Source organism: Enhydra lutris, unplaced genomic scaffold, assembly GCF_002288905.1.
Source record: "Enhydra lutris kenyoni isolate GAN:26980312 unplaced genomic scaffold, ASM228890v2 scaffoldscaffold36, whole genome shotgun sequence".
NCBI lineage: Eukaryota > Metazoa > Chordata > Mammalia > Carnivora > Mustelidae > Enhydra > Enhydra lutris.
In genome coordinates, this window is record NW_019154120.1 from 448,394 (window position 1) to 469,053 (window position 20,660).

The 20,660-nt window shown below is 61.7% G+C and overlaps 1 protein-coding gene across 7 annotated transcripts in view; it reads right to left on the reverse strand.

Moving 5' to 3' along the window:
• LOC111154232 (CTD phosphatase subunit 1) overlaps positions 1-20,660 on the reverse strand; it is a 58,624-nt gene that overhangs the window by 13,611 nt on the left and 24,353 nt on the right. For 3 of the 7 annotated variants that reach the window (XM_022513709.1, XM_022513708.1, XM_022513711.1), the window contains exons 9-11: positions 20,265-20,406; positions 19,521-19,724; positions 10,408-10,567 (exon numbers count right to left, since the gene is read on the reverse strand). In XM_022513709.1, the coding sequence (XP_022369417.1) occupies positions 10,408-10,567; positions 19,521-19,724; positions 20,265-20,406 (506 nt within the window). Of the gene's footprint in view, positions 1-1,416; positions 3,809-10,407; positions 10,568-19,520; positions 19,725-20,264; positions 20,407-20,660 lie in introns of all 7 variants that reach the window. The other 4 variants (XR_002641074.1, XR_002641073.1, XR_002641072.1 and 1 more) reach the window with 4 other exon arrangements.

Consider the following 20,660-nt stretch of genomic DNA (forward strand, 5'->3'; position numbering starts at 1 on the left):
ACCCTGGTGCAGGTCACGCGGGCCCGGGCACACCCCACATGTGACCCTGGTGCAGGTCACGCGGGCCCGGGCACACCCCACATGTGACCCTGGTGCAGGTCACGCGGGCCCGGGCACATGTGACCCTGGTGCAGGTCACGCGGGCCCGGGCACACCCCACATGTGACCCTGGTGCAGGTCACGCGGGCCCGGGCACACCCCACATGTGACCCTGGTGCAGGTCACGCGGGCCCGGGCAAATCACTTCTTGGTGGCACGGTTCTGACGGGTTTCTAGCTGGTGCACGAATGAGCTTCGCGGTGAAAAAGGATTCTGTTAAAATGCTCGTGACCGATGAGCCGCACAGAACCACTGCTTTCCAGGAGGCGTTCTGGAGTGTCGGGGGGGGGCTGCTGCTGGTGGGGTCCCAGCTGTGTCCGGGGCTTTGCTCTCTTCCATAAGCTGCAAACTGAACCATTCGTGGACATGCCAAGCAAGGGCGATGGGGACTAGTAGTCATGGCCCTAACATCGGCCCTCACTGCTCCTCTACAGCGTGGGGCAGGTCTGCTTCCAGAGGCCAAGCGCCGGGCCCCCAGGGATGCCAGGTCCCCAGGGAGAGCCACCAAGGGGGGGCTCCCGGGGCTCTCCCACCAGAACAGCTTGGCTGGGCGGCCTCCTAACACCCATTCAGTCAGATGGAGCTGTTACATCAGATTTGGGGTGAGGGTCGGCCTTCCACCTTGGTCTGACCTTGGTCTCTCTGCCTTTCTCTCAAATTCACTCTGGTCTACTATTTTTTTTTTTTTTAAAGATTTCATTTATTTATCTGACAGACAGAGATCACAGGTCGGCAGAGAGGCAGGCAGAGAGAGAGGGGGAAGCAGGCTCCCCACTGAGCAGAGAGCCCGACGCGGGGCTCGATCCCAGGACACCAGGATCACGACCCGGGCCGAAGGCGCCGCTCACCCTGGTCCTCTAACACAGACACCAGATAACGACAGAGATCGGGTGGAAAGGAGAAAAGAAGGAACGGAGGTTACCCACGGCAACGGGACGGAAACGTCCCGCTAACTGCACTGCGTTCCAGAGCGCCTCTAAGGGCATTTCTGGGACACTGCTGCGTTCTCGAGGAGTGGCGCTCTGCTGGCACGACGGGAACCGCGATCCTTCTTTGTTCTAACCTAGTGTGTGACGGAGAAGCCGGGGGCGTCTCTGTGCCCCACGGTACCCGACAGCCGGCCGCCTTCCACAGGGGCGTGTGTGCTCAGGGCGGCCAAGGCCAAGGCGGACGCTTGCAGAGTGAAGTCCCAGGCTAGAAGCTCTTCTTCAAGGGCTCCGGAACGCCCCCAAGCGTACGCACGCCTGAGAAGTGCCGTAGCGTTCCAGGATGTTAACAGCAAACGTGTTAACTACGTCCCCGCGGACATCAACTTACTACAAAAGGCACCAAGTGGAGCGCAGAGGTGACCACACTAACCCACGCGCCGCTGAGTCCCGGGTACCGCACTTCGGGGTGGAAGGCCTCTCTTTCTCCTCAGAAATACGCACACAGAACAAGCGTGCGAGGACGTCAAACGCCCTGTAAGTCAACGGGATTAGGTCTTTAAGACTGCAAGTGGATCGTTATGTAACAAGGTTATCTGATGTATAAAACAGTGAGAGAGAGATTCACTGGCCTCCGTCCCTCTATCCTGACACAGCTCCCAGCGACACGGCAGACAGACTCTTGGTGGGCTCTGCACGGGGCGGGGAGCAGAAGCCTGGAGCCCTCGGCCCCAGCCCCATCGTCCAGGGAGGGGAGGGGCCCGGAGATGAAGGCGGAGGCTGGGCCTGGGGCGCTTCCACATCCGGGCAGGGCGGCCCACCCCAACTCCACGGGGGCAGCAGCTCCCCGGAGTGGGACCCCAGGTGGCTCTCCGTCTGGCGGTTCATCTGTCACGCTCTTTCTTACGTAACAAGCCGGTAGAGGTAAGTATGTGCGCAGAAGCCCTAGAGAAGCGTGGGACCCCAGGAGCGGGTGGTGGGAACCCTGATTCACAGCTGGTCGGTCACCTGTAGGGGTGACAAGCCAGGACCCCCGCCCCGTGACTGGTTATCAGACAAGGGGCGTGTGTGGGGGCAGGTGGCGTCAGAGCGCTTGCTGGGACCCCCGCACACGTGGGTGAACACAGACGAATCTGAACGGCCTCCTGTCGATCCACGTCTCAAGATGAGAGCCACGGGTGTGTGGGCCCCGTTTCCGCTGGCCACACGCGGCAGCCGAGGACAGAGCCGTCTGTGGGGGCCGAGCGAGCACACAGCGGCTTCCAGGCATTGTCAAGGGGAGAAAGGCCGTCAGATGTATTTAACTCACAAAAACCCACTGCGCAGTGCCCTGAGGCGGCTCCCGGCAAGGCTGGCCAGCAGCAGCCCCTCCCTACAAAGGCAAAGGGCACGTGCCCCCAACCCCCTGCACACTCGGGGACTGGGCTGCCCGCTCCTCACCTCCCCGGCCTCACGCACCCCAAAGCACCCCTGGGCTTCTCTGCATGGACTGTGAGGGCTCGGACAAGAAAGGTGAGGTCCCAGCGCAGCGAAGCTTCAACCCAAGACCAGTTCCGTCACCGCCACGCTGACCTCAGTGAGGGCGTGGAAACGGCACGGCGGCAGCCACGTCAACACGGCAACCATCGTCACGTCACTGCGCCATCCTCAAACGACACACGGGTTTCGCTCCTAAGCTAAGAGCATGTGCCAGCAAGCACGGGGTTAATTCTAAGAGCTATAGACGCTCACACTCGCACTCACACTCGCACTCACCCTGTGCCCACTCTCGGCTGGTGAGCAAACCTCCTGTCAGGATATCCTGTTGAATTTCCTCTCAAGACACTTCAGGCCTTTAACTCTGCATCGTACCTTTCCAAGAGGAAAACGAATCTAAAAAATCAGGTATCGGAAAGACAACCACAGCCTCCCGGAGACCGCGAGGTGCCCCGCGGGCGGCAGCACCATCCCCAAGCAGGAGCCCGTCGCCCCTCGCGTCTGCGGATGGCAAACCTGCGTGTGCGTCCGTCCTGCCGACTGTCGGCGAGACGCAAACGTTCTGCACCACCGAGGCTCGTGCGTACGGAGCAGCTGTCCCAAGTGACGCTTCCAGCTGCTCGGGCTCCTGCTCGACGCGGGCAAAAGGGTCTGTTTCAGAGCAAAGACATCGTTCCAGGCCTCTCCTTTACACAAGGGGAACTGGGCTCTTTGAAAACCAGTAATGTGTACTGAGCTATTTTGTAAACACTACTTGAACGATGCTGGGTAAAAACTTTAGAATCTTAAGGAAAAACCTAAAAGCCAAGTATGTGAAGAGAAAAAATTCGCTTTTTACTGAATTAACGATGGAAGTCTGTCAGGCCCACACGGATCCCGTCGCAGGCCCTGGAAAGCGTTCCCATCACCTCGTCTGGAAGACGCAGGACCGGGGGGATCCCGGACTCCTCATGGCCTCTGCCTGCGCAGACATAAGGCCGGCAAGCGGAGCACGGTGAAGAGGGAACAGAAACGTGCCCCAGGCTGGAAACGCAAACTTCCCGGTCACTCCCTGTGCCAGGCGACCTTCTCTCTTGATAGAATTGAAACATGCTCAGACACGTTAATGACTCCTTTCCCCAAGGAGGACACAGAAAGGGACAGAGGCGGTGCTGCCCCAGTCCGCGTGGGCCCGCACACTCGAAGCAGACAAGGCCGAGGCGACACCTGGTGTTCCCTCCAGCTTCAGGCCAGCAGTGCTCGTCACGACTCCTTCGGCCACGGCCTCCTGGACGGACTGGCCCGGGAGAGCCTGCAGGACAGGCCCCCTAGATCATGAGAAATAAATTAGGACCTGGGTCCCCGTTTCACTTTCCAACTAAAAAAATGCTGTTTTCACGTATTATCTTCAATCTCTAGTGTTTTCTCTGAAAGCTGGTGTCTGTTAACTACCCAAGCTGTCCGGAACGTTCACGACGTGGCTCGCAGAGCTTCCTAACGTGCGGCCCAGCACCGAGCTGAGACACAAAAGCCCTCACGGCTGCTGTCTGGTGAACTAACTTGGGGAGCTTACTGACCCACATAAAGCCCTGAACGGCACAAGTGAATCTGCGGGTCCACGAGCTCCTGCTCCAAACAGAGGCGTGTGAACAGAAGGGTCACTTGGCAAAGTCACGGTCATGTCCCTGCCCGATGTCCCTGCCGGACTCCAGTCTGAGGAAGAAAGCCCAGCGGGCGTGACCGCGAGGCCGCACGCGCGTAAATGAGACAGCACGGGAGGTCCGACTGCTGCGAGGGCTGAGGACACAAAGGAGACGTTCCAGCTGTCAGACAAGCAGTAAAGCTCTGCGGGCACGTGCTGCTCCTAAAGTGTGCCCACGACACCTAGAATGAGAGACCTGCACGACCTAGCCTCAAACAACTCTCTGCACGGTCTCCGGCCGTCTCTTCTGTGCACGTGTCTGCCCATGAACACCGAGTCCTGCCATGCGCCCGGTCCCTGCGCTCCTGCCCGGGAGACATGCTCCCTGAACACGCACGAGGACTCCCGGCGCTCCGCAGGGCCGTCGTCGAACACAAGCCTTCTGCGCATGGCCTGCTGTGGTCCTGGGGAGAAGGGAGCCACGCGGAGACACAGAGCGTGGACGACACTCTGCTTTATGAAATTCTACGACTGGCCAGACTGGTCTGTAGCATCAGAAACCAGTGAATTGATGGCTTTGACCAAGTTCCTGGGGTCTTCAGCCACCACTCCTCCAAGCATCTGCCCCATGCCCCCGTCCTCCCCAGCTGTGGAGTTCCAATGGCGCACACAGAAGGCTCTGCTGCTGACCGGACGCACCTGTGGCTCTGACCACGGACCCCCATCTGTCTGCCGGCACGTCTCCAGGGGGTCTCCGCGGCCCTGTTCGTGGGCTCTCCCTTCTTCGCCTCCACTGGGTCGGGCGTGTCGGGCGACCGTCAGGGACCCTGCGGAGCGCGTGTCTTTCTTGGTTCTGAAATCCCCGCTGCCCGCTCGTCATCGCGTGTGCGTTCCCCGGAGGCTCTGCGCCTCTGCCCGGGGAGCCCAGCCCCCGAGCGGCTCTGAACGTGCTGGTCTCCTAACCCCGATGTCTGGGCTGGCCGGGGGTGGGCGTCTGCCGCTACAGGACAGCTTCTCCAAGCCTCTGGGGAGCAAGGGTCTGTGTTTGCAGGTGACCAGCCTGGTGAGGGCCTTGCCTTCCGCAGACAGCGACGTGGATTTTATGCCTCCGAAATGCTGTCTGTCCCATGTCTGCTCTCGGAGGCAAGCCTGGGGTCCGCTCCTCCCCAGAACTGGGGTGCTCCTTTCCGCTCTGTGGTGTGGCTGGGGCCCACCAGGGGCCACAGAGGCAGAGGAAGGAGCCTCTCCATACTCTCTGGGCCACAGACTGCTGTCCCCAGACCTTCTGTGTTTTGGGTGCCTGTCCCAGAGCAGAGCTGGGAGGGGTCCCATCTGCAAGTAAGGGCAAAAGCCGGGGAAACAGGAAGAGCGCCCTGCTCGTCCCGCCGCACCCACGCTTTCAGGAACCGTCTGCTCTTTCTTCCGAAGCTGTAACTTTTTTTCTTCCTTAAAGAAAGCTCTCGGTCCAACACGGGGCTCGGGCTCCTGATCCTGATCGAGAACTGCATGCCCGACGTGCAGAGGGGCGCTCCCTTCTCTGTTCCATGGACTTCAGCTGCAGGGACCGGGAGGCTGGGAGGCCGTGCTGGGGGTCAGTGACGGGCCGGCCTTCCTCCCGCTGGGACGCGTCCAACTGTGCTTCCCGAGTGGGCGGCATCGTGCGCCGGCCCTTCTGATCTCTCGTGGCTAGCGCTCCCTACCGATCTGACTCAAAGCACATCTGTCCCGATGGGACTGCAGCCTTTCCACCGTCAGAACAGACTTGTGCGTTTAACTTGAAGGGTGGACCTTTCTTTTAGAGACACAACCCACACATCCCAGCACAACACCTGCTCATCAGCCTCCGGCCACGCACAGCGAGAGCTCCACACGCCTCGTGTGTTTGCCTCAAGCGGGAACACACATGCGCAAACCCGACCCGTGAGAGCACCGCACTACGGCGGGACACGCAGCCTCCGGGAGGTGACACCTTGTGAAAACTCACACACAGCGTCCGATGCCCCACTAACCCCAAGAATCATCACTTGGGCAAAACGTTACGAACATGTCATGAGCAGAACAACCCTGACCCCGGAACACTCAGACAACACCGCGGCCACACCTGCGGCACCCCCACCCGCCCAAAGCTGGGGCCCGTGGTAGCTTCTCAAATAAACGTGCTTCATCTCAACATCTTGAAGCCAGTAGAGAATGAGCCCGTTTTATTCCGAATATACCTGCAAAACAGCATTTGCTCCAGGTGGGGCACACCTGCCGCAGGGATGGGAAAGCCACTCTGACGGTTTCCCCGACGCACGCGTCCCACACTGAGTACGGCTTCAAAGCAAAAGGGAGAAGGACGTGTGCGCGGCACGAGGCCAAAACCACAGCCGGTGGCTCCCCAGTGTCGTGCGAACCTCCGAGAGCCAGCCAGGGAGCGAAACCGTGTGCGGGGACAGACGCCAGAGCATGTGCATTTTGTGGACACTCAGGTCAGCTCTCAGGGGACCACCTTTCAGTCCCCCGACAGGGCACGCCCATGCCGGCGGCCCCACATCCTCTCAGGAAGGTGTCCCTGCGCGCAAGCAGCGACGGAGGCGTGAGCTCAGGCCGCTCACCGCCACCGCCTCCTCAGCAGCAGCAAAGCTACGAGCTCAGTGAAACCAGAGCGCCCAGGCCACACAGGAAGGCTCACCGTCCCATGCGTGACAGAGCCCGCCGCCGTGCTGGAAGGAAGCTGCTGCCCACGGGGGAACACTGGTGCCCGGGCCCCAGCACATGGTGATCGCGGCCCCAGGGTCTTGGCAGAAGGCTCTCTGTGCAAGCCCCAGCACACACGACGTGCAACCACCTGGCACCAGCACAACTAACAGAAATCCTCACACCAGACACACGCGGACCGTAGTCGGTCCCTCGCCCACGGGGCAGGCTGCAGAAGCCCCGCGGATGCCTGAAGCCTGTATGAACACAGCGAGGACGGAGCTGGACTGACACGGAGACTTCCCAGTGCCCCGCGGTAAAACAGAACGTCACAGCGACACACCGCTGCGAAGACGTGTGTAAGCGCAGACTCTCCGGGAGCGTCGCGCCATCTCTCACCGCGCCTGCCCTTCCTCCTCTGATGGAGACATGAGGGGGCGAAGGCCGTGGGCACGTGATGTGCTGTCAGGGCACTACTGGCCGTCTGACCACATGTCCAGAGGATGGCCCCCAGCCTCCCGAGCACAGCTGGCCACAGTACCCAGGACACGCCTCAAGTCCCTTCCAGGGACTTGAGCTGAGCTGCGTTTACAGCGAGCTCTGGCAGCAGGACAAAGGAGGGACAGAATCGAAGGGGACTGTGGCTGCTGGGGGCTGGGAGAGGTGACCGGTCCCAGACACAGGGCCCCTGACAGACACGCTGTGGAGCGCCCATCAGCGCGAGCTGCAGCCTGTCTGAACAGCCCTCTCCAAAGGGTTCGACAAACACGACAGGCACGGGTCACTGCACAGGTGAGCATGGGAGCATCAGGACAGGGCACAGGCGAGCACGGGGGCTAAGGACAGGGCACAGGTGAGCACAGGGGCATCAGGACAGGGCACAGGTGAGCAAAGGTGAGCACGAGGAGATGGGAACAGGGCACAGATGAGCAAAGCAAGCCTGAAGCCAGGGCACAGATGGGCACAGGTGAGCACAGAGGGCATGAGGACAGGGCACAGGTGGTGTGGGGATCTCCCGACAGGAGACAGGTGAGTAAGCTCAGAGTTCTCAATCCTATTTCCGAGGACCCTCCACTCACTGAGCGGAGTAAGACAACTATCTGGCATGTGTGGATTATGCCAGGGTCCTGTGGTAGATCTCATAGTTCCCAGAACCCAAGTGTACTGAAAAACAGATGTTTTTGGCAAACAGACCACTGAAGGAACTCATACAAAAGACAATTTGTTATCCAATCGAATGTTCTTGATAAATCCAAGAACCATTACACGAACATCAAACCACCTACATAAGGTCCACAACGTGTACAAGTTTATACACACACAAGGACAACTCTAAAAAAGCAATCCACCCCGAATTATCTCAAAGGAACACGGGCCACTAGAAAACAAAACCAGTCCAGCACGTTGCTGGCAGAAATGACCCCTTTCTTTCGCAACTCACTCGTTTTCAGGAAGCTTCCTGGGATTCTCTCCAGAGGTTCCGGAATTTCCTACATGCCTCACCCTCCCTTCCAACCTTCCTTCTACTCTAACGGAAGACCTCGGGGTCACTGCCTTGCAGACTGGGGTGCACTCTGAAACCCACCCGGGAAGCAGGACTGGCACACGTTTCCTCATCTTATGACGTCTGTTCTCTCCTCCCAGCCTGGACTGTGAGTGGCACAGCACACGGGACTCAGCCACGCGGACGCAGGACTGTGAGCCCCACGTCTTCAAGCTCAAAGAGCAGGGACCTGAGACAGCATCCGCTGAGACAGTGCGCCGCGTTCCAGCAGCGCTCCGCGAGGCCCACGGGTGTCTCCTGCTACCTGAACGCCACTTTAAGACCCTCTCTGGGCGTGGAGACATTCAGAAGGAACACAGGTGGTGACGGCATCTTCTGACACCTGGCTGTCCCTCCCATCAGCGGCACACTCTGTCCAGGATGTCCCCATGTGACCTTGCACGACGCTGCTCGGAGGCCACCCGTGGCCACTGCGCCACCAGCTGACCACAGCCAGCAGCCAGGCGTACAGGGACCGCCTCTCCAGTCTCAGCTGCCTGCTGGCCTCCCAGGGACCTTTTCTGCTCTGGACAGAACTGCAGACAAGAGGGACCCTGTCGGACCTGGGCCTGGCCGTGCACATTTGCTTCCCTGCTTCTCCACTACCAGTTTCCAAACCCTGCAGTCCGTCCCGCCGTGCTTCCCAAGAACCGGGGATCCGGGAAGGGGAACGGAGTGGAGGGTCGACTCTGGCCACCACCTGCCCGGGCACCCAGTGTCCGTGCCCAAACACAGTTGCGGTCTCCCCGGCAGGGCGCGTGGGACCTGGATCTCTGGTCTCATCGCGTCTACAGCGTAGCCCGACACCCGCCAGATCCAAAGCCCGAAACGGCTTGCGCCTCCCACACGCCCAGTTGCTGAGGGGCCAGACTGTTCCTTCTCGGAGTGACAGGTCGCCCTGAACACTTATTCCACGGCAAGATCACAAACATCCCCAACACGAAACCGGCGCCACCACTGCCGACCCCATTCAATGCCAGTGTGTGTCTATGGGGCGGCTGTGGGGCCAGGGAGGCAGAGGCCAGCGGGCCCCTCCCCCAGCTCCCTGTGGGGTCAGCAACTCCCTTAGAGATACAGGAGCACGGAGGAAATTTGTTTGGAGAAAACATTTTTATGAAACAAAGAACAGCACGTCCACCGGCTAACGTTCAAAAAACGGGAGCGCGGAACTTTGCACGTCTGCAAGTAGGGTCCAGCCGTCGCCGGGTAAGCCACCCTCTGCCCACGATAATCTGAGCTGCTGGGGAGACTCTACGCTGACGGGAACCACGGACATTCTCCTGCTGCTGCTGAAGATAAACTAAAACGCGTCCTGCTACGTTCAGGTCTTCCCGGAGTGTGGCGTGGTGCTGGGGCAGAAAGGCCACTGAGCGCCGGCCGGCACCGGCTTCCGTCCCCAGCAGAGCCCAGCAGGGGTGCCAACAAGGGGCCATGTTCCCTCGGACGCACGATACGGTTTTCTGCACAGAGGCTGCACGACCGCCTACAAACGGAGACCCCCACAGGCAGGCAGGACCTTCCTCTCGAGGGCACTGGCCCAGGGCAGGGCGTGAGGGCCACAGGGCCTGGGGCCGGTGGACTCAGGATTGGCTGACGTGAGAGTTCCGGGCCTCTCTGAAGATGACCCAGGAGACAGACAACAGACTGACCTACAAAATTACCGCAGCTCAGTGCCGTGAGGTTCGGAAAGAAAACCGCCGCTGTATTTAGTCTCCAATTCAAAACGTCGTCAAGGCCGTTATCCTTACTCCCACAATTAACCCTTTGACAAAACAGAAACCCCACCGAGGGGCCTATCTTCAGGGCGTAGGGCTGAGATCCCGCGAGGGGCTGCTGGCTGGGCCCGGGGCAGGAGGTCAGAGGGTGTCTCGCGGGGCAGTGCAGGCCACCAGTGGCCCCGGCCCCACCAGCCCGAGGCCGGGCCCTCGCCAGCGTTGCCGATGCCCTGACACGTCACTCAAGGCCGCTGCGCGTGTCTCGGTGGAAGCGTCCCTGGGAAACCAAGGGTGGTGGTGAGCACGGTTGCGCCCTGTCCCCGGCGCCCTGGCGCCCGCGGGCCTCACCTCTTTGTCCATACTCTCTAAGTCCTCCTTACACAGCGTGTACAGCGGCATTGTCTCTGACATGCTGGGCTGTCGCTTCCGTCCACTGGGGCCGGGCTGCTCTCCGGGTCGGCGGTCGGGCAGCTCCTGAGCAAGCGTCTGCCGCGGCGGCTGAACCACTCTGAAATGAATGTCACAGGTCCCACGTGAGGAAGGTCACTTGGAAGGACTCCTGACTCTCGGAGCAGGTGCACACGCACACGCACACGCACACACAGCATTCTGGCTACGACAAACCACCGTGTCTCCGCACAGCACCTGCTCGGGCTTTCTCTGAGCGCCGCCTCCTGCTGGAAGCAAACGCCCGCCTCCTTCCACCAACATGGCCCGGCTCGACCGGCCTCCCCCGTCTTCGCACAGAGGGCGGAACGGGAAGAGCTAACGAACCGCGGCCTAGAAAGCAGCAGGAAGCGTTCCTTATCCTCGAGTACGTCAAGCAGACCGCAGGGCTTCTAAGACGACGAAGCCGAGAGACTGTCTCCCCGTGGTCCGCGGAGCAGGAGGACGTGCGGCAGAAGCAGGTGACGGGCTGAGGTCAGCCGTCCGCTGGAGGGCACGGCTCTGCTCAACGGTCAGATACGAACACAAAACCCAGCAGCGTTCGGGCGATGCTCTTCCCCGGGCCCGTCCCAGGCTGGGCACAGGGAGCTTGTCCCAGCGCCTCCCACAGGAGTGCAGGCCTCCATGTCAGACCTGACGCATGCGCTCTCGCGCGTCACTGCCTCGATGGGGAGTGGCCCGTGAGCGCCCGGCGGGTCTGGCACGAGTGGCTATTTAAAGTGGCTGCTCGCGGGGCTCAGAGCCTGCACGAGGAGCCTCGGGCCCCACGGTCATTGCCAGCCACACGCTCCCTCCCTGAGATCCTGATGCAGGGAAACCTCACGACTGCGAGCTCTGTCCACACCCGCAAGCGAAGAGAAGCAGCTGGGGAGGCAGCTGGCGTCCTCTAGCAGACGCGGGACTTCTCCCCGCGAACACGGAGCGCCACCCTCCGCGCCCCCAGGTGTGGGGACAGGCGCCGCCTCGCGAGCACCGCCCACGTGACAGCGTCTACACAGCTCTCCGCCGGCACAGTTGGACACCACCACACGCACTGGCCGGCGGACCCAACATGGGAAAACAGCAGTGTCCGAAAAACAAGTATGTTGGGGTCTCCCCTTCAGAACAACAATTTCAGTTGAACCAAAACCTGAGACGTGCCGACAGGTCAGGGCACGTGGGCCGGCCAGGCCGCTTCTGCAGGCTCCGGCACTCCCGGGCGCTGGCCCCCGACTCTCCCTTTACCAACGACAGGCCACACCGGGGGTGGGGTCTCCACCGAAGGGCAGCTCCCAGCCGGTGGGCACAGGCAGCCAGGAAGCGCTGTCCTTGGCCAGAAAGCCCCAAACATGCAAACAAGCCACTCTTCTTACGCGTCTCGTCCGCTGGGAACAGCTGTTTCACTACTAACGCGATCCAGTGTTCACACGTGATGGCTCACGGCTGCTCGGAAATATGTGCGTGTCTCCCAGGTAGCTCAGTTCCTGTGTCTGACAAGGTCAGCTCTGGGGGACGGAGGCCCAGGACAAAGAGCTCCGTGTTCCCGACACCAGGCTGCTCGCACAGCTCCCCCCAGACGGCACCACAGACACAAGAGAAAATGAAACGCAAAGGGATTCTGTGTCTATTCTGAATCGCAAGCTGACCTCCAGTCCCAGGCAGGCAGGTGGGGCCTCTGTCACCCTCTGGGAGCCCAACCTGAGACCCGGGCCTCCAGGGGACCAGAGGACAGACCGTGGAGGAGGGCTGGGAGCCGGCAACGTGAAATACCAACGGGCGGACAGGAAGCCTCTAGAGCAGGCTGCTCGCTGCAGGAGGCTCAGGGAAAGGCCACCACGCAGGACAGGGACGCCTGGGACAGGCCCTGCTCCATCGCGGGCCACCACCAGCAGTTGTGGCTCCCGCCAGGAGTCTCCAGGAAGGCTGAGTGGGGAGCCAGGACCTTTCCTCCTGTCCAGCCTGAGATGAGCGCCCCACAACCGTGCAGCGTCCCTGGAGACCATGGCAGGCAGAGCCTGGACAAGCACCTCTCCCTGCAGCTGACAAGGCCCCCACCTGGGCTGGAAGGTGTCGGACTCAGACGTTCACCTCCACCCAGCGGTAACCACGGGGACCGCGGGGGGCAGCCGGAGCCCCCACGGCCTGGCGGCAGCAATCGCCCTCATGCGGGTGCCAACGGCGGCCAGCACAGACCGGGACTTCTCCCCGCCAGGCACAGGGGAGGCGGCCAAGCTCTCGGTCTGGGAAAGGTCCCGACACTCACGTGACGTGAAGCCGTCCTGGCTGCCATCGAAAATCACTCGTCCCACCAAGAACCAGGACGGTCTCCAGCAGAACGAACGTCCACTCGGAGACAGCGGAGGCGCCAGAACTACCCGACGCAGACGTCAGGCGTCAGGCGTCGCAGTGAAAAGGCTTCCACGAGAACGACAGGCACACGCAAGGAGCATGAGAAAAAGCGAGCAGCTTGGGAGCGGGAGACACGGTAGCAGCTGCAGTTTCTTAAAAATGCAGGGGACGGGATCAACTTTGTAAGGAAGGAGACAGAAACGGCAAAATCAGTAAACCTGAAGAGCCGTACGACAGGGAGGAGAGAGACTGATCAGAACAGGCGAGAAGACGACGAGATCCAGTCCTCGCGTCCCAGAGGCGGGGAGGAGGAGAAACACGGCGGAGGTGGAAACGGCCTCAAAGAACAGGGGATGGAAATGTCCCGAATTGGGCGAAAGACGTTAAACTTTCCGATTCAAAACGCTGAGTGAATCCACATTAGGACACATCCTCATCAAACTTATTACTCAAAACAAGGAAAAAAATCTTGAAAACAGCAAGAGAAACAGAATTCAAATGACAGGACAAAGGAAAAAACCACGTGATCCTATCGCTACAGATAAAGCACCTGAAAAATTTCACGCCCATTCAGGATAAAAACTCACGGAAATCTGGGAAGAGGGGCGAACCCCCCTTGCTTGGTAAACAGCAGCTGCAGAAAATCTAGACCCAGAAACGGAACATTTTCACCTGAAGATCAAGAAAAGACGAAAATGTCTGCAGACGAAGGGAACAGTGGGAATGCAGACGTGACCCGCACAGGCGCACCCCGACACCGGACACCAGCACCAAAGCCAAGGACAGAGGACGTGCAAGAGCGAAACCGACCCGCCACCGAAAGTCTCATTCCCCGTGCAAAACCCCAGATGGGTCACGGTCTTAAACACAAGACGTGAGAGCTATGAAACTTCTGAGTAAGACAGAGGAGGAAACCTTTAGGATCTAGGACCCCAGAGAGAGTTCACAGACTTGAGAGTAAGTGTGTCCTTCGTGGAAAGAAAACAAATCCACGGAACCTGATTCACCGAAATGAGCCACTTCTGCTTCGCCCGGCTCGGTGAAGATGATGAAAAGCTACAGAGAAGAAACGCCTTCCAGCCACACCGTCCACGGATGAGCAGTACCTGGAGCACAGAAGCAGGACGCGCCCTCCGCAGCCCCGTGACCGCCCCATGGGCAAACGGGCGAAGACAGACAGACGGACAGAGCAGGACGTGGGGGCCCACGTGCCCGTCAGTGGGACCGTTAAGAACGCAGTCAACCCCAAACACGGTGGGGTGTGGAGAGGGGACCGCACTGCTTCTGCAGGGAGTGAGGGAAGGTGCTGCCCCTCTGGAGGGAACCACGCACACGCCCGGCACACAGTGCGGCAGGCACGGCCCTGGGCTTCGGTCCCGCAGAAACGGACGCAGACACAAAGGCTAGGAGCAGCCCTCCCTGGGGGGCCCACCTCCCGCGGGGACCCCCTGGCTGTGGGAGGAGAGAATGACTGAGCGCATGTGAGTAGTGCGGCGATGGTGGCTAGCCCGGGGCCGAGCGGGGGCCGCAGATGTGCGAGAGCCTGTGTGTGTGGCACTGCTAGACCGACCGAAGGACTGGGGGGCGGGTTAGCAGTCTCGAGGTTATGGAGGTGGCGGGAGGGGGGCAGGCGTCGGGGGCGCTGGGCGTGGCGGCGGCAAGACTGGGCTGCAGGCGTGCATGGGGTGAACCAGGGAAGGGCACCCGGGCTCGCTCTCTTTGTACCCCTGCCTGTGGGTCCACAGTGACCTGAAAACAAAACGTCTTTTTCTTTTAAAAGATTTTACTCACTTATTTGACAGACAGAGATCACAAGCAGGCAGAGAGGCAGGCAGAGAGAGAGGAGGAAGCAGGCTCCCCGCTGAGCAGAGAGCCCAATGCGGGACTCGATCCCAGGACCCTGAGACCATGACCCGAGCCGAAGGCAGAGGCTTCACCCACTGAGCCACCCAGGTGCGCCTCAAAACAAAACTTTTAACAAAAGCAACAACAAAAAACCCCACAAACGTTCACAACTAAGAGCACATCATCACAATGGGTTAAAAAAAGAGGAATTCAGAATTCTGGACGCCGTCCTTGCAGGGGAGTAAGTCCAGACAGACCACGTGGAGAGCCCCTGGCTGCTCTAACCCTGCCCCACCCCCGGACCAGGGTGCTCACCTTCCCCTGAAGGCACACCCTGGGGTCCCTGCCAGGGGAGGCCCCTCGACCCAGCCTCGGGAGGAGAGGACGGAACCTGGCCTCATGCCCGCAACAGCAGGGGTGCCCCAAGGAGCTCTGACCTCGAGTCTCCGGGTGAGCCAGCAGCCTAGAGCCCAAACCATCAAGGCAAGGCGGACACTCACAGTTCCCCAGGCCTTGGTCAGACAAGCGCACAGAGCAGCGTCTCTGCCCACAGGCCCAAGCGCCATGTCACAATGGGGTCTGCACAGGGTTCCAGGTTCAGAATGGAGCTGAGCCACCACTCCTGGGGCTCTCCATCCCACAGCCCTCGACACACAGGGACAGGGCGGCCTCAGGCAGGAGAGGCACCAGAGCCTCGATGGGGGGCTGGTGCAGGCTCGTGGCCCATGATTCCAGGGACGTGGCTGTGTACACTGGCACCTGTGAGGGCAGACAGAGCAAACGGAGATGCCCTGGGTCGCTGTGCGTGGACAGGGGGACTAAGGACACAGGCATGTGCGGGCACGGTGTGAAATCAAATGAACGGGGAGCTCTAGCCCTTCCTCTCTGCCGCAGCCATGAGCCACGTGGGGACGCTCCCTGTACAGAGCACCTGTGAGAGCGTGACCCGGGCCCTGCCTGGCCCTCCGGCCCCTGGGCCTGGACGGCTGCCACGCCTCCCGCGGCACTGGGGCACTGTGTTCGCTAGTTTTACAACGCAGAGCGCTCTGTATGCTAAGAAGGAGAGGGACAGGCGTGGGCCGCCCCCCGCACGCGACTCACGTGCCCTCCCCGATGGGGGCGGCGGTAACCCATGACTCATGTGGTGCCAATCACCCTCCCGAGCTCCAGAGAGAGGAGAATCGCGTCAGGCGGCCTGCAGCCAACTAACACACGGTGTGCACTTTCCTCCGGGAAGACGGGGCCACAGGTTGTCGTCCTGCGCCGTCCCAACCGTGGGCCGCGGCTCCTGCTCCCACACAGCTCACACGGGGCGCTGGCGGCTGCGGGACAATGGGGGCCCTGCGGAAGGAGGCGGCCCCCGGCCGGAGCTGGGTCCAGCTGGCGTCTGCACGCGTTTCCGGCCACCACTTGGTCGCTCCTCCCGCACCGGACGTCCTGGCTGACCGCCGCTGACTCTGAGCCTGCGACCCCAGCCGTGTCTGAGCCCCAGCTCTAACCACTCCCGACGTTGTTCTCTATGCTCAAAGATTAACTGAAAAGGTTCATGATCTAATTCCCGGTAGCGTGAAAAGCAGATTCTAAAAACCAGAAACCGCTCACGTGAGCGTCGGTACAGCCCTGACGTCGTGACGGCTCCAGGTGACACCAGGGCACTGAGGGCTGCGGCTGGCACTGGGCGTGTGGCCCGCACTGCTGACGCACAGCTTCCCGGAGGCGGAGCGCACGCCCCGCACGAGACCCCCGCGGACAGAAGGCGAACACGGCGTCCCAACGGCAGCACAGCGCATCCTCGAGAAGGGAGCTCTGGATCCTTGTGACACAACCCCCCCCACGCCCGTGCCCCCGTCCCCCGTGCGACTGTCGTAAAGTGCGATACAGCTTCGCTCTCAGCGCTGGCGTCTGGGTCAGTCTGGGCGAGGAGCACGGCAGGGTGTCAACTCGAGTGGATGAGGAGAGACACGAAGGGACGGCTGTTGCGGCGGGAGACGCTCTCACCTCTGCGGCTGGGCCATGGGTCCCGGTGTCAGCAGAGTCCCCTGCGGCCCCCACCCCCGTCCCACAGCCTGTGCTCCTCCTCAGTCTGACCTGGGACCGCCATCCATTTGCTCAGGGTACCCTCGCTCCTCTTCACAGCGCTGCCGCCCGGCTGAGCCCAGCGCTCGGGGGAGCCACACCCAGGCCATAGCACTGCCCCGTGGAAGGACAAGAAATGAGACGACCCCCAGGGACGCTCCCCTCACCACTGTATAAGCACCTGTAACATGAGGGCCATGAAGTGAGGAAGAAAAGCACGGCAGCCTCCCACGTCCCCAGAGACTGTGGCACAGGGTCCAGGTGGCCACCTGCCTGCCCACCACTGACCCTCCTCCCGGCTCTCCCCAGTGTGCCGCACAAGCCCACCAACGGCGTCAGCACCTGTTTCCTGCAAGCGTCCCCGCAGCGTGCCCCCATGCACACGGGCTCTGCAAGCGGCCCCCGGCATCAGGGTCGCAGAGCCTACGCCCAGGACACCACTGAGGGAGCCGAGCGTGCCTGTGCTCGAGAGACAACCAGCTCCTCCAGAGGGAGACGTGTGAGCACCAGCTTCTGCCCGGCTCGGCACCTGGCCTCCATCCCCCTGCCCCGTGCCGTCTGTGGCCGCGAGGGCTTTCTCAGGTTCTGGTGGCCGCGGCTAGGGCCACGGGGAAGCAGCTGTCCTCATGCACCTGCCAGCGCCCAGCCCGCTGGGACCGTCTTCCCTCGTGTCTCCCTGCTCTGCCTTCCCCCCCCCAGCTCACACCGGGCCAGGAGAGCCGGACCCTGCCCACGGCCCCAGTGTGCGCCCACTGTCCACCCAGCACATGCTGCCCCTCACGGTGTGAACCGCTGTCCACGGCCCGCGTGGATCGGACACCTAGTCTTTCTTACTCTCACGGTCCTGTCACCCTTGACGCCCACTGAGCCCGCTGTCCGTGTGGCAGCTAACGCAGCTGCTCTCCTGCCGCTGCGTGAACACCGCATTTAGGCACACACCTGACCTGTTACTTGAACGTGTGCGTCAGCTCGTGCTGCCTCCGTTTAGGAGGATCTTAATCGTACGCCCTCAACACGGTATCAGTACCCGTGGTCAGCGGCACAGGATACACACACTCACGGCACGCGTGAAAGCCGCACTTGCACAGCCCTGCAAGTGAGCGCCCCGACCGCGACGGCCCGCTTTGTTTCCTGATATCCAGCTTGTGTCGCGGGTTACGGGATCTGAGGATTTGTTCCGCCCTGGTGCGGGGCCATCTGCAGACGTTAAGTCCCTGTGCTGACCCGCCCCGGCTCCTTCCCATTCTTCTCTGCTGCATCCCGTGTGCACGGATTCTGAGGACTGTCTCCGGTTAACTGTAGGTGCGACTTCCCAGTTCTGGAACAGGCTTTTGTTTTCCGCATCAGCTACAAGTCTCTGCAGACCTTCTCCGCCGTCCACCTGTTTTGCCCGTCCGACTTCATCAACACAACACTGTCACTTGAAAAGCTCTGTCCCCTTCTCTGGGACTCTATCCCAAGTCCCAGCGTGCCGACCGCTTCAACCCCGAGCTTGGTCCCCAGAGCCCAGGTGCCTGGCTTCGCTCCACGCAAACAGCCGTGTGCCTCCCAACCACAGCTTTCCTGGTGATTCTTACTTGGCAGGACACCCAGTCCGATGAAAGGCACGCCACAGCCGCGCTCCAGCAGCATGTTCCCCAGAGGAGGGCTGGTCGAGGGGGCACGGAACCATCCGCGTGCTCGGGCCCCGGCAGTCCGCACTGAGCCCAGCACCCGTGAGCAGCTCGCCAGCCTACTGTCCCCCCAGCTCTCCCGTACTGGGAGCATCTATTCACACCGGCCTCCACCTGGACCACACCTCGGTGCTGCCCTGGCCACAGAAAGCCCCGAGAAGCCAGCTGTCTGCCCCAAGAGCCCCAGAGCCGCGTGGTCCTCCCGCTACCAGGCTGGCCTCCCACTGGGGCCAGAGTCCCTCTGACGGCCTCCAGCAGGCACCGTGTCAGCGGCGCTGCTTGAATCTGCATTAACCATGGCCTTTCCTCCACCCGAGACCTGTGCCCACACAGTCTGGTCCAACACCTCGTTCTTCAGCACAGGGAGATCGGCCTGTCCCTCGGCCCCTGGGGCAGCGCCCTGCACACCTGCATGTTCCCTTCAAATGCAGGAAGCTCAAAACCGGGGTGAGCTCACCATCTCAGAGAACATTTCAGCAGTAAAAATGACCATTCACAGCGTGTGGGACAAGGCAGCGCACGGAGTGCGTCCGCAGCATCCACACGTCGTCAGAGCTCTGAGGGGAGGAGGCAGAATTAGCCTAGCGAGGGCTCTCCCTCACGTCTCTGCTCACAAGCAGCCGCCACAACCGCCCCCTCAGTCTCATCTGGGCAGGAAAGTGAGACGGGACACCAGGGGACCCCAGAGCTGCCTCCCCCTCTGGCCGCCGCCTTCCACCTCCAGAAGGGACGGACCAGGGGGCACTGGCACGGAGGGTCTCCTGCGGGGGGATGGGGGCCGACAACAAGGTGCAGGTCAGGTCTGCAGTTGGAAAAGCTTGTCAGGCAAACCACAGAGCAAACGTGCGAGTGTGTCGGGCATGTGCAGGACACCTCATGGGCTAGACCCCGGCCCGAAATGTTCCAGGGTCGGGGACCAGGACGGAACAGAACCTGCACGAGGCCCAGTGCCTCCATAGGGAAGCCCACCCCAGGGTATGGCAGAGCCCCAAGTCCACGTTCTGCCAGCACCAGCGGGTCAGCGCTCAGCGAGTGTGGCAGGCCCGGGCACCTGGGCACCTTGCTGTGGCGCGGCCGCGCAGGCTCATGTACCTGAAGGAGGAGTGCTCCGCGTGCACTGCCAGGGAGCCAGGGGGCCCGGGGCCCGCAGCGCCTTTCCGGATGAGCTTGCCCGTGTTGGCGTCATAGATGCGAACTTCCGGCCCAGCCTGGGCCCGGGGATGGACAGGCGTCGGCTGGAACAAGGCAGCCGGTAGTGCGCCCTGCCTGTCGGGAAAGGCTGCTGGGCCATCCTCCCTGCGGGGACAGAATGAGGGCTGAGAACACGCGCTGCACGGACGCCGGCCTGGCCGCAGCTGCCGGCCTGTCCAGACAAGGACAGGCGGAGCGTGTGCCCCGTGCCCTGCCCGGAGCCTCACACAAACTCTGCAATCCCCGCCCCTCTGATGCCTGGTTCAGGGCTTCACCCCGGAACACAACAGCCGAAGTCTGACAGAGAACAGGACGCATGTTCTCAAACCGTCTTCGATAAACAGACCGTCGCCCCACAAGCCCACAGAACCACTAGGCCCATCAGGCTCCCACCCGCCCCTCGCTCTGGTCACTGTTACCCTGGCCACTGGCCCTCCGCGAGGCCAGGAAGGAAGCGCAGGCAAGCTGGTCCTCCCTGCCGCATGGCCGTGCCGGGCAGGGGACGACCGGGCTTTCGGGAGGCGGTGGTGTGAGAGTCTGAGCTCTACAGGGCCGGGCCCTGGTGGTCCCGGAGACGAAGCACGCGTCCTGTGGCAGCACCCCGCGCTCGGAGGAGGGTGGGCACAGGCGCGGGCTGGCGCTCACCTCTGCACTCGGCCGTAGTCATCCCTGAGCGGGAAGAGCTGCTCCTCCACCCTGTCCCAGCGCTCCAAGCAGCTCCACAGCCAGTCGGGGTTGACCACGTGCAGCTGCCCGCACTCCTGGGCCTGGCGCACCTTCTCCGTGCCTGCGGGGAACCAGCTCGGTCAGTCCAGCCTGGGCTGCCGGCGCCGGCGGCCTCAATCACTCGGGCTCTGAGCCCTGCCTGGAACCATCTCTGCGTGTGAAACCTGGGACTTCACTCCAACCACCGCTGCCCGCCCCTGCCCGCCCCCCCAGAACAGGGACCCACTGTGGGGTCTCACAGGACCCACGGGCAGGGGAGGGATCTGACGGACCGATGGACCCCAGCAGAGCAGCCAGCAGGCACCTGTCCATTTT